The sequence below is a fragment of the Apodemus sylvaticus genome, chromosome 16 (genome assembly GCF_947179515.1).
Source record: "Apodemus sylvaticus chromosome 16, mApoSyl1.1, whole genome shotgun sequence".
Taxonomy (NCBI): domain Eukaryota; kingdom Metazoa; phylum Chordata; class Mammalia; order Rodentia; family Muridae; genus Apodemus; species Apodemus sylvaticus.
In genome coordinates this window covers 84,801,206-84,814,779 of record NC_067487.1, presented here as the reverse complement: position 1 = coordinate 84,814,779, position 13,574 = coordinate 84,801,206, and the positions used below count along the sequence as shown (strand labels likewise).

The 13,574-nt window shown below is 34.6% G+C and overlaps 1 protein-coding gene across 2 annotated transcripts in view; it reads right to left on the bottom strand.

Annotated features, from left to right (window-relative positions):
• Positions 1–254: 254 nt before the first annotated feature.
• Slf1 (SMC5-SMC6 complex localization factor 1) overlaps positions 255–13,574 on the bottom strand; it is a 97,694-nt gene continuing 84,374 nt past the window's right edge. For both annotated transcript variants that reach the window (XM_052159486.1, XM_052159487.1), the window contains 6 exons: positions 8,260–8,405; positions 7,012–7,175; positions 6,206–6,339; positions 4,254–4,346; positions 3,664–3,846; positions 255–1,193 (listed from right to left, as the gene is read on the bottom strand). In XM_052159486.1, coding sequence (XP_052015446.1) covers positions 712–1,193; positions 3,664–3,846; positions 4,254–4,346; positions 6,206–6,339; positions 7,012–7,175; positions 8,260–8,405 — 1,202 coding nt within the window. In that variant the 3' untranslated portion in view covers positions 255–711. The remainder of the gene's footprint in view (positions 1,194–3,663; positions 3,847–4,253; positions 4,347–6,205; positions 6,340–7,011; positions 7,176–8,259; positions 8,406–13,574) is intronic.

Below are 13,574 nucleotides of genomic sequence, written 5' to 3'. Positions count from 1 at the left end.
GGTGGGGGGACACCCTCATAGAAACAGGGTAAGGGGGGATGGGATAGGGGGTTTGCAGAAGGGAAACCAGGAAAGGAAATAACATTTGAAATGTAAACAAATAAAATATACAATTAAAAAAAATTTTCAGTGTATATAAATAGGCATTTAAATATATATACTCAAAGTGAACAAATTATAGAATGATTTGACTTTTTTTCAGAGAAAGGGTGTGTGTGGGTGTGTTTAAAAAAAAAACTAAAGACTATGAAACATAATTTAAAGTCCTACAAATGTTTATTTTGGAAACACAAAAAAAAGCAAATGCACCTTAAATACTGGCCTATAAAGAAGAAACAACCGTTAGAAGTATGCACATCTGAACGAATATCCTTGCCATGATTTTCAGACCTATAGCACTCAGAGGAAAGAACATTTTGATTTGAAAAAATATTTAAATTAATTTTCTGCATATACAATATAAATAAATATTTGAAGAACAATTTTTTTTTTAAAAATTAGTGAAAGCATTTTATACTGAGCAAAACTATTTCATTTTATTATTGTATCTGTGTTAGATCCTGAGCCCATATTTTAGATCTGCAGATGTTTTTTAAGTGCTATGAAAATTTGCTCAGTGAATAATTGAAATTAGTATTTTTACATAAGCTATGGATATGCTAAGTGACAAAGCATGTTGCATTTCAGACATCTGACTCATACTTTCTGGCATCATGATACCTCTGTGACTGACTGACACATCATTTTCAGTGTCACCAGTAAGGCCTCGGTATGCACTCCAGGACATACATTTAGATTCTCAGGCAGTTCTTTAAGAACACTTGGGAGCTTCTTTAATGTCTTTATATTCCTAGCGTAAACATCCAGTAACCAGTCAGCATGTGCACTGCTGGGTTCTGTATCACTATTGCATGCCATAAGCAACTCACTTATGTGACCTAACCCTTTGAAGGCTAGGATGAATTCTGAGGATAAATCAAATATTGAACAAAAATTAATCAACATCCTACTAAGTAAAAATGAACCAAATTCAAGATGTTGGTGATAAAGAAGTTTCTGTGTCTTAGCATGAAAGTTGTCTACTGTATCGTCTATATTTGTAATGGCAAACAGTTCTTCCTTGTCCTTAGGGGAAAGCACATAATCCAAGGGTAGCTCCCCCTTAGAGTTCCTCTGTTGTAAAAGTTCTGGGCCTGTGAAAAAGAAAATGTAAAATGTTAATAGTAAAACACTTTTATTTTGCCGGGTTAACTGCTGCTTTCTTCCCCCACTCCAGTAAAATAAAAGCCTTCCAGGACTCTGTTTATCATCATACTTGCTACTGATTAGCTGCCTACATATACTGTAACTGCCCATATAGACCAAAAAAGGAGTGTTTACAAACTTAAAATTCTAGCCAACTGACTAATGAATTCTGCTAAGACAGTCTATATGATATAAATGAAAGCAGCTTTTAAAACCTTCCCTGCTGCCAATTAAGAACAAGAATTTCAGTACTCTCAGAAGAAATTAATAAAATGCATTAATCAGAAGCTTAGAAAAAAAAGAAAAAAACCTTGTCTTTTCCATTACTGACTAACCACCTGGCAATGTGAAAACTATAAAGACCCTGCACAGATACAGTACAATTTTCATTTTATTTTTCTAATGTTTACTGTCCACAAAGACAAGGGAGTCATAAAAACTTCAAAGTTCATTTTCTAAATCAAACTCAATACTTGATCTATCAAACCAAAACCCAAACCAAAGCAAAACCAAAAAAGCCTGCCTATAGTCAGTTAGTACTTGCAAAGTACTGTATGGTCAGGACTCGAGTTCATCCTCTGAGTATCAGAGGAGACAGGAGACGTGCAAAGCAGCCATCCATAAGAAGGTACAGGAAGGAGTGCTATTCACTCTTGTCAGTCACAGCTTGTAATCCCTTATGCCGCACTCATAAAAATGTAAGCCGCGATAGCAAAATATAGTAGGAGACATTATAACACATTGTGGCATCAGAAAAGATTATTAAGTGATAAAACACTTAATGATGACTATAACCACACATATAAAGGCTACATGACTGATATATAATGGGGAAAAAGAATTCCAAATGAAAATTGTATTATCTATCATTTTGTTAACATCTCAATACAAAAGGAAAATATTTTAACATATTTCTGTTTGGAAGACATTACAAGTACCTGAAGTAAAAAAGTTTTAGTAATATATACTCTTGAAATTATTGCTTCCCAGACTGAAAGTCTTAAAATGAATAGGTTATAAAGCTGCCAGTGATGGCAAACCATAGAAAGACCCACACCAGAATCTGATGGGATAAGCCAACAGATAACCTAACACAAACACAACCACAAAAACAACAGAGGCCATTTAGCGAATGGACCTGGACAAACCTAAATCCAAATGGGTTTTCTCTCCTAGATCAGAGATTAACCCACATACTGCTCTGTTAGCTAAATCACTACAGCTCATCTAATATTATAGTATGCTAATCAGCTGGATGCCATTAAACAATACTTCCTATATCATTTACATCATTTGATACAGAAATGAATATTGGCTGATATGTCAGATTAAGTCTTTTGAGTAGAAAAAACAATATTTAATAGAAAAAACAGTGGGTTTATAAAACTAATAGTATTTAAAAGACAAGGTAGAAGAACTAAACATTAATTATGAAACAGTGCTGGTAAAACAGACACTCTTAGGCCTTTAGGGGGCAGGAGAAGACTATAAATAACCAAGTTTCTCAAGCCATCATGCAATACATCCATGCTTTCTTAGATACTCGTAGGATAAAAAAGACACATCGAGAATATGCCTTTTGTTTTTATGCAGAATGAAATGCGTTAACAGCATAAAACACATCAAATTCTAAGTTAAAATTAATACAAAACCAATAAATTCATACAAATGTTTATGTTTTTCATATTATCAGGGTTTCTTTTTCAAAACATAAATTAGTTTGAATATTTTGAAGCAAAATTTTGTAATAGCTCACATGCAGAAATGTCACTAAAAGGGAGTTACTGAAGATAACAATGAAAGAATCAGAAAAAGCAGTAGATAGGTATGGAGCTTAAGTTATCCTCCTCACAAAAGCCTTGTACTGTACTTAACACCACCGCAAAACCCAACTTCACCTTAGTTGATGGTAAATATCAATGATAATATCTTAGGCTATCTTTTACATACTCTATAAAGGAATGTCTTATAAAGATAATATTAGCTTAGCTAGTTATACATACATATACACTATATACATATATAATAAAAAAGAATGAAAAACCAAAGTAGTCACAAGAAGCACTGAATCCACTTATTACCAAGCTTTAAGAAATTATCAGTTCACAAAGGTATTATATACATTAAGTTAAAGGAATATTTAAAACCAATACCTTAAACTGCAAAAATATACTTTCATACATGAATTTTAATAGGTTTCTAACAGTATATATACATGTTATAAATGGTTCTTACAATAACTAATACAAGGTGATAATACTTTAGGAGACTTTCTGTCTTTACTTTTTCATTATATTTTATATAAAATAAAAGCATCTTTCCTTACAAACGTTTTGATATAAAATGTTATCTACCTCCAAGGGATTCATCAAAAACCTAGATAATTTATCAAAATCCATTTAACACAAGCATACTCACCTCCACGCTGTAGAAGTAGCTTGCCAATCTCTACATGTCCATTTGATAGTGCATCATGCAAAGGAGTCACCCCGTCCACTTGAGTGAGCAGATCTACCTCTGGACAACGTTGCAAAATTTCCTGGACACATTCCGTGTTGCCATAGTTACAGGCTTCATGCAAAGGCGTCCAGCCAGCATTGTCTAAATTAGAAATTAAGGCAAGTTTTAAAACAGCAGAAGTAGTACTGTTGGTTGCAAAGTATTGATATTCCACAAGTCCCATCAATTACACTGTAGGAGCTTCATATATGAAAAACAGCACTGGTGAAAATGAACTCAGTGTTATCATATTTCTACTTAAAAATGAAAATAAACAAAAAGCAGTTTTAAAACACTAACTTTGGAATCTGACCAGAAAATTGCTTCTAGAGTATTTTATATTATTAGCTCTAAATTATCACATAGTGAATTATTTCAGTTAGGCTAGTAACTATTTTAAAAATATTTTTGGTAAATTTACTTAAATGATTTTTCTTGATACAAAACTATTTTTTATAACAAATTGTAAGATGCTGAATTTACACAGCACAAAGACTTAAAGAACTTACCTTTAACATTGATGTCTATTCCTGGCAAAGAGAGAAGAATAATCAATTTCTCCACTTGGTTTTTTATGCAAACTCTATGCAGAGCTGTTTCCCCTGACATAAAAAAAAATTAATAGATTATTTCCAGGGAAGACAAGATATCAACTAAAGAAAATAACAAAGGCATGAACTAGAGAGTCTGGACCCATGCCAGACTGGTTTAAACATCTCTTGAATTAAAAAAAAAAGAAAAAGAGGTGGGGTGGGAAGACTCGCAGCAATCCAGAGCTTCTGTTCTGTCAGCAATTCAGCAAGGAATTCTACAACGCAGGCTCTAACACAGGCATTGTCTCTCCCTGTTCAGGGTTTAAAGCTTCAATCCTGCTAGAAAAACCCCAAATGATCAGAGAACACTGAAAGTACTTGGTTTTGTAGCAATAAAAGTTTTAAAGTGCAACTGCCCTCTCTTAAATTTATTCATGCATCTACGCTAAAATGTACAGCTCTTTCTTATATAGCATTTATAGCTTAATTCAAATGAATGTTTCTGGCTAAGCACGGGTGCCTTTACATACTCAAGTATAATTCAGAACTTCAAATCCATTAACAGATGGTTTGCTGCTTCTCAATAGGCTGTCTGGCTTGGCTACAGCCACACAGAGGGAGAAATGGAAGAATCTTAATATAAACACCACACACACACACACACACACACACACACACACACACACACTGAAAAAAGTCCCTAAGTACCATTTAAAGCTGAACAGCAGCAGCACACAGAATGGCAGTTTGCTTGGAGGAATGCAATAAGTTGCTGCTGGTCAAAATTATCCATTCCCAACTGCTCCTTGAACTAAGATTAATGAAATATAAGTCATAATTTGACATTAAGGAAATGGCTAAATACTCATCAGTGACTACATAGGAAACAAAATGAATCATGGGCATTATTTGTTCCTGTTATACAAAATACTGAGTAGCACACTTTTATGCTCTTTAATTTTACAGAGTATCTCTGCAATTTCTAATAAACATTTCTTCTACATGCAGAGTCTTTTCCCCATTTCTCAATTTTCTTCCTCTCCCAACTCCTGCTGTTCAGCCTAAAGTCATTCATATTCATTTTACTTCTGAACAATAAAACAAAGAGACACTGATCTTTGAAGTTATATACCTGAATTTTCATCTAATAGTTTTCATATTTTGAGGTACATGGGATAATATAAATGTCTATCTCATGGAAGAACTATAAAAGTTTTGCTGTCACTATTTACATGAGCTAATCCATAGCATGAGTTAATACATAACTCATATAGTGTATAAAGAGAATAACTTATAAATCTAACAAATTAGTTTATCCAAGTAGAGCTCCCTTGTAGATAACATATTTTCAGGTTATAAGACCCATAAAAGGGGCACTAGAGAAAATTATTACAGCACTATTCTTGTAATAGCATCCATTAGGTTCTTAGGCTGCAGTACAGTCAGAACCAAAAGCCAAACACATTTCAGTCTGGGCTCAGTGCCTAGAAGAAAGGCACCCATATGCTTGACACAGCTATGCAACACAGCCTACTCCTCATTCTTTGTTCACAAAATGTCTATGACTGAAAAGAGATGAAGAATGAATTATACTTTCAAATCAGAAGACACTGATTCTAAGCAGCACAGGTTGATGTGGGACTGAAAAGTAAGGAGGGCAAGTCTGGAATGAGCTCAGGGAGACCACACATCACTTAGCATCTAGAAAGGCAGGGCGAGAAAGGGAGGACGAGGCTATTCTATCAGCTACAAAATGACCACTTCATTTGCATACTTGAGAGTTCAAGAAAATATTACATTATCCATTTCCTGGACATAGTCCAATATTTAAGTTCAAATATTCAGTAGGGTAAATGTATGAGATTTCCAAGTAGTGACTACAAGTATGAAAAGTTCTTAGTATAAGTTAATTCAGATACTTGGGATACCTTTCAGATTAGTTTTATGAAAATTCATTTTTGTAACCAAAGAGGGGCAATTCTCCTTGGAACATGACAATTCTCCTTCTGACTTCTTTTTCAATTTTTTCAATGATGAGGAACATTTAGCACGGTTTAACTCCCTGAAAAGAAAGAAAACCAAGAAAAGCTTGTTTTTCAGTAAATCATGCCAGCATACATAAGATAGTATTTTTCTTCCTTTAAAATGTATCCTGCTTTGAACTTAAACCCACTTACTCACTCAATCATACTGCGTTCCAATTTTTGAAATGATGTCAACTACACGAACAAATTTTGATGCATTAATTTTTACTTCGTTAGTCTATATCTCCAACTGATCAGTAAAAAGGTAATGAATATAGAATGTTGGGCAAGGAGGAAACCAAGTAAATCAGATTTTGTAGAGGAAATAAAGCTGAAAGTTACATTAGTGTTCAGGCCTCCAGATTTCCCATTTAAGAAGTCTCTCATTTTGAGAAAGTATAGCATCTCATAAGCATCTAAAACCTTATTTATATTATCTATAAAAAAAGTAGAATTTTCTGTTTCAGACAATAATCTTATGAAACAGACACTTGAGTAATAGTTTCATTTCTTTCAGGAAACACTTAGTAGGAAGTATGGTCTTTACATTATAGTGAAAGTGCTGATCTTACATATTTATAGGTCCAAAATTGAGTCTTCTTTCAATCATCATGTGCAGACAATACCCAAGATAAACTAAAGTACCAGGAATTTCAGAGGAAAGAACATATTCCAACACAAAGTGCAGCTGTAGCAGCAGCACTACTTACAGGAGCTCTGGGCGACCTTCTGCTTGTTTCTGTTTTGCACCGTTCAGCATTAATAATGCTCTTTGAGACTCTAGGCAAGTCCGCTGGCAGAGTTTTTTTGGCATCTGTATCTTTCCAGCCCCATGTATGTCCATTTTCCCCAAAACTGGCAAATAGGAATCTATCTGTTACAAAAGAATATTATATCATTGTCATGACTACAAAGAAGAAATACAATAAAAGATATTACTTCATTATTTTGCTATTAAGTCTGGTTATATTTTTTTGATTTTACAACTAGGTTGTTACATGAGCTTCTCCAAGCAAATTAACGTTGCCAGTTCTGGGTAATTATCTATGACTATTTTGTCAATATCTTGCAGATGATGATACCTTTTAGAAAATAATTATATTTTCCAGTTCAATCTTAATCCTCATTTAGGAAAGTTCTGTTGATTAAGTCTCATATCCAAATTTTGATGATTTACCTATTTTTATACTTAAAAGACTTATAGTCAAAAGGTATTCTGCTATTTCTATTTTGCTAACAGATTTAGTCCAGAGAAAAGTCAAGAGAAAGATAAGTTCAGAATAAATGGGGGAAGGAGTGAGACTATTCTTCCATCATCCCTGTTGCAGAGCAGCTTGCCTAGTATCACAATAAAAATGGGCTCGGCATTTGCTGAAGAAGTGTTGGGGCATTAGAACTAAGTATCTTCACATGGCCAAGACAAAAGAGAGTGGGAACAAAGAAATGCTGCTTATATATACATATATGTACGTAGGATACATTTTTCCAAGTTTTCTTTTTCAAATACCAAGTTCAACAAATTTTTAGATGTAGTTTTAAAAAATATTATGGCAAAAGTAAAAATCATTTTTTATACTATTCCCCCAAATAATTAAATCTATTCCTTAAAAGATGTAATTGTTTGTTTATTTGTATGTTTATTTAAAGTGTGTGTGTGTTTAGGAGGTAGGTCCCCGAAGTCAGAAGATGCATACAAGCTAGGAACTGAAATAAGGCCCTCTGAAAGAACAGCACGTGATTTTAACCATGGAGCCAGCTCTCCAGTGCCCCACTAATATATTTTTAAGAAAAAAAAAACAAACAAAAAACCAAACCAAAACAAACATAAAACTTGCTCCTTAATGTGTTGGAAGATTTATAAGTTGTGTTATAAGAAATAACTAAGAACTAAAACTAAACTCATGAAAAAGATAAAACAAACCAGCAAAGAAACAACCCCCTGAATAGGATATGCTTACTATTTTCTGAAGAGAGAGTGGCGCAGTGCATGTACTAGTGGAGCCCTGTAAGCACAGCTTTTTAAAGATTGCTTCTGCAACAAACATTTGAAGCCAGGAAGATGAAAAGGAACAAATGAAGATCTCTAGTTCTTTTGAAGAAAAGTCTATAAAAACAAGTAAATATAGTTATTGCTACATCTTTTACATTTCCCCATATCTTCTCTGTGGATTGTGTTCATTTGAGTGACATTTCTTAAGTCAATAAACTTTTGTTATAATTTTAAACCACTATAGATGATTTTATATAAACATTTTATATGAAACCCTTAAAATTATAAATATATACTTATATATTACACACACACACACACACACACACACACACACACACATTGCTCCTTGCTTTTTAAGAGAAAGTTTTTTATGGTACATCTACCAGCATTTGAAAAATAAGCAGTATAACTTTATTGGGTAGCTGATTCCCATGTCATCCATTCAATGATACTAATTTTCTGCTAAAATTATTTCTATATAAATAGCATAATACATTCATAAGAGCAGGCCCTTCCTGCATCTCTCCTGGACAGCACAGTAGACTCGCCCCCTCATGGGATAATTGGTCCCACCCCTTGCCAGTTAGGGTGAGCTGGCTCAAGGGTATGAGAGCAGGAGAGGTGGCCCCATCCCTAGCAGGAACAGTGTTGAAGAACTGGACCAGATGGCTCAGCCCAGCAGGTGGTAGAGCCAGTTCTGCCTTTTGCTAGCTGCCACAAACAGGAGAGCTGATGGGCTAAACAACCCATCACCAAGGCTATAAGTTGGCTCACCATAACATCGACCCCTTCTATGAACAGTTGGAGTGTATGAAGGGTCTGGTGCTCATGGATATCTGAGAGGAGTCCAGGTGAGGATCCAGTATTCATAGTGTAGCAGAAGCCAGAGGCCTCGAACCACATCAGTGATTCACTGTATTGAACATTTGCAAGTAAAGCTGTTGGGCAAACCTGTGTGACATACCACAGCCAGATTTATTTTTGAATTTTTATTTATTTGTTTGTTTCCTTTCAGGGGTTGTAAGGGCAGAGGGCAGATATGGAGGGATGGAGAGATAAATGGGATTGGGGTGCATGACGTGAAGTACATTAAGAATCAATACAAAGTTAAAAAATAGCAGAACAAATAACATGGTGGAATGACAAAGAATGAAATCAACCAATAAGATACTAAAAGAGCTAATATTAAATAACAAGACACAATATAAAAAATGTTGTAATATATATATCAATAGAATTAATAGAATAAGGCCCAGAAACAAGGCTTAGGTTCCTAAGTCAAATGGTGCTAGGAAAACTACATACATGTAAAAGAATGAAATCAGATCCTTATTTCACATCAAACATCAAATCCAAGTAAACATACACCTTAATCAGAGACTTGAAATTCTCAACTGTTAGAGGAAAAAAAACAACTTTTGAAGATACAGGCACAGGAAGGACTTTCTGCATACAACTGTGCTGCTTAGGAAATAAAGGCAACAATTGACAAATGGAGCCTCATGAAATTAAAGGTTTCTGAACAGTAGAGCGAAAAGAGCCTCCTGACTGAGAGAAAACTTGGTCATGGTAAACTAATTTCAGGTTTCAAAACACTTCCTGGAAAGATACAAGAAATACGAGGACTATTTTTTGTTTGAACTCTTCTCCATTATATAAAAAGTGTATACTTGAATTCCTGGTACAATATAAATAAAAGTGTGTTGAATGGATGAACGAAATGGAAATATTATGACGGAAATAATTAGTAAATATAAAAATTATTTAAGAAGTCAGAATTATAGAAAGAACAAAAGAGGAAATTAAAAAAACCCAAAACATTACAAAAATATCAGGAAAATATATTGACTACCTAAAGAGGGCACACAGGAAGGCTTATTAAGGGTTTCCTGAGATATAAAAAATTAAGCTGTTATATAATTTCACATTTTTAAATAATTCAATTGGTTCTTTGTCAATCTCATATACGCATTTTACACTTAGTTCCCTTCCAGCCCTAACAGCTACCTCCTATCTATAAGTCACCAGCATATGTTCATGTCTGGGTTTTGTTTTGTTTTTTGTTTTTTGCATCTACCAATTTAACCAGGGCCATATGTATGACCCTGAGATTGTTGAAATGACTTGTTTTCTATCGCATCAAAGCAATAAGAAATTGGTTTAATTCAAATATTAATAATGGAATAGAAACAAAATGTTATTGGAACACGACCATTATATATTTTTATTTTGTGTAAGGTTGTTTTCTTACTACAATTTCTTAGGCCTAAAGAGCAAGGGATATTTAGAAGTTTTATATAAATGGGAAATTTAATCCCCAGTTAATGCTAGTCTCTTAAGAATTTCAATTAGGATAAAAATCAAATTTTAGATATCTGTCTGAAGTGTTTTGAAAAAACAGTACGATAACTTTGATGTGGAACTGATGGTCATGATATCTATAGACCATTTCATCCTAAATCAAAAGAATATATCTTCTTCTCAGCACCTCATGGTACCTTCTCCCAAACTGACCATATAATTGGTCACAAAACCAACCTCAACAGATTTAAGAAGATTGAAATAATCCCATGCCTCCTCTCAGATCACTATGCATTAAAGCTGGTATTCAATAACAACACAGGCATCTGAAAGCCCACATTCACATGGAAGCTGAATGATGCTCAATGATACCTTGGGTCAAGGAAGAAATAAGGAAAGAAATCGAAGACCTTGTAGAATTTAATGAAAATGAAGGCACAACAGACCCAAACTTATGGGACACAATGAAAGCAGAGCTAAGAGGAAAACTCATAGCTCTGAGTGCCCCCAAAAAGAAGCTGGAGAGAGCACACACTAGCAGCTTAACACCACACTTGAAAGCTTTAGAACAGAAAGAAGCTAATATACCCAAGAGGAGTAAGAAGGCAGGAAATCATCAAACTCAGGGCTGAGATCAACCAAACAGAGACAGAAAGAAATATACAAAGAATCAACAAAACCAGGAGCTGGTACTCTGAGAAAATCAACAAGACAGATTAAACCCTTAGCCAGACTAATAAGAGGGCACAGAGACAGTATCCAAATTAACAAAATCAGAAATGAAAAGGGAGATATAAAAACAGAAACTGAGGATATTAAAAAAATCATCAGGTCCTATTACAAAAGCCTATATTCAACACAACTGGAAAATCTGGACGAAATGGACAATTTCCTAGACAGATACCAAATGCCAAAGTTAAATCAGGATCAGTTAGGTCATCTAAACAGTCTCATAACCCCTAAAGAAATAGAAGCAGTCATTGATAGTCTCTCAACCAAAAAAAAGCACAGGATCAGATGGTTTTAGTGTAGAATTCCATCTGACCTTCAACGAAGACCCTAATAATACTCTTCAAACTATTCCACAAAATAGAAACTGAAGGAATACTACCCAACTCGTTCTATGAAGCCACAATTATGCTGATACCAAAACCACACAAAGATCTAACAAAGAAAGAGAACTTCAGACCAATTTCCCTTATGAATATCGATACAAAAATACTCAATACAATTCTTGCAAATTGAATCCAAGAACACACCAAAACGATCATTCACCACAATCAAGTTGGCTTCATCCCAGGGATGCAGGGATGATTCAATATACAGAAATCCATCAATGCAATCCACTACATAAACAAATTCAAAGAAAAAAAAAACACATGGTCATTTCATTAGATGCTGAAAAAGCATTTGACAAAATCCAGCATTCCTTCATGTTAAATGTCTTGGAAAAATTAGGAATTCAAGGCCCATACCTAAACATAGTAAACGCAATATACAGCAAACCAACAGGCAACATCAAACTAAATGGAGAGAAACTCGAAGCAACCCCACTAAAATCAGGGACTAGACAAGGCTGCTCTCTTTCTCCATATCTATTTAATATAGTACTTGAAGTTCTAGCTAGAGCAATTAGACAACAAAAGGAGGTCAAAGAGATTCAAAATGGCAAGGAAGAAGTCAAACTATCACTATTTGCAGATGATATGATAGCATACTTAAGCGAGCCAAAAAACTCCACCAGAGAACTCCTACAGTTCATAAAAAACTTCAGCAAAGTAGCCAGATATAAAATTAACTCAAATAAGTAGCCTTCCTGTATTCAAAGGAAACAGGCTGAAAAAGAAATTAAGGAAACAAGACCCTTCACAATTGTCACAAACAATATAAAGTATCTTGGTATGACTTTAATCAAACAAAGATGAAAGATCTGTATGACAGGAACTTCAAGTTTCTGACTGAACAAATCCAAGTAGACCTCAGAAGATGGAAAGATCTCCTATGCTTGTAGATTGGCAGGATTAATATAGTAAAAATGGCCATCTTGCCAAAAGCAATCTATAGATTCAATGCAATCCCCATCAAAATTCTAACTCAATCCTTCATAGAGTCAGAAAAAGCAATTCTCAAATTCATCTGGAATAACAAAAAACTGATGATAGAGAAAACTATTCTCAACAATAAAAGAACTTCTAGGGGAATCACTATCCCGGACCTCAAACAGTACTACAAAACAATAGTCATATAAACTGCATGGTATTGGTACAGTGACAGTCAGGTTGGTCAATGGAATAGAATTAAAGACTCAGAAATGAACCCACACACCTATGGTCACTTGATCTTTGACAAAGGAGCTAAAACCATCCAGTGGAAAAAGATAGCCTTTTCAACAAATGGTGATGGTTCACCTGGAGGTCAGCATGTAGAAGGCAGCAAATAATGCATTCTTATCTCCTTGTAGAAAGTTCAAGTCCAAGTGGATCAAGGACCTCCACATAAAACCAAACACACTGAAACCAATAGAAAAGAAACTGGGGTAGATCCTTGAGCACATGGGCACAGAGGAAAATTTCCTGAACAGAACACCAATAGCTTATGCTCTAAGATCAAGAATTGACAAATGGGACCTCATAAAATTACAAAGTTTTTGTAAGTCAAAGGACATTGTCAATAGGACAAAATGGCAACCAACAAATTGGGAAAAGATCTTTACCAACCCTACATTGGACACAGGGTTAATATCCAATATATACAAAGAACTCAAGAAATTAGACTCCAGAGAAACAAATACTCCTATTAAAAATGGGGTACAGAGCTAAATAAAGAATTCTCAACTGAGGAATACTGAATGGCTGAGAAGTACCTAAATAAATGTTCAACATCCTTAGTCATCAGGGAAATGCAAATCAAAACAACCCTGAGATTTTATCTCACACCAGTCTGAATGGCCGGTATCAAAAACTCAGGTGCTGGGGACGA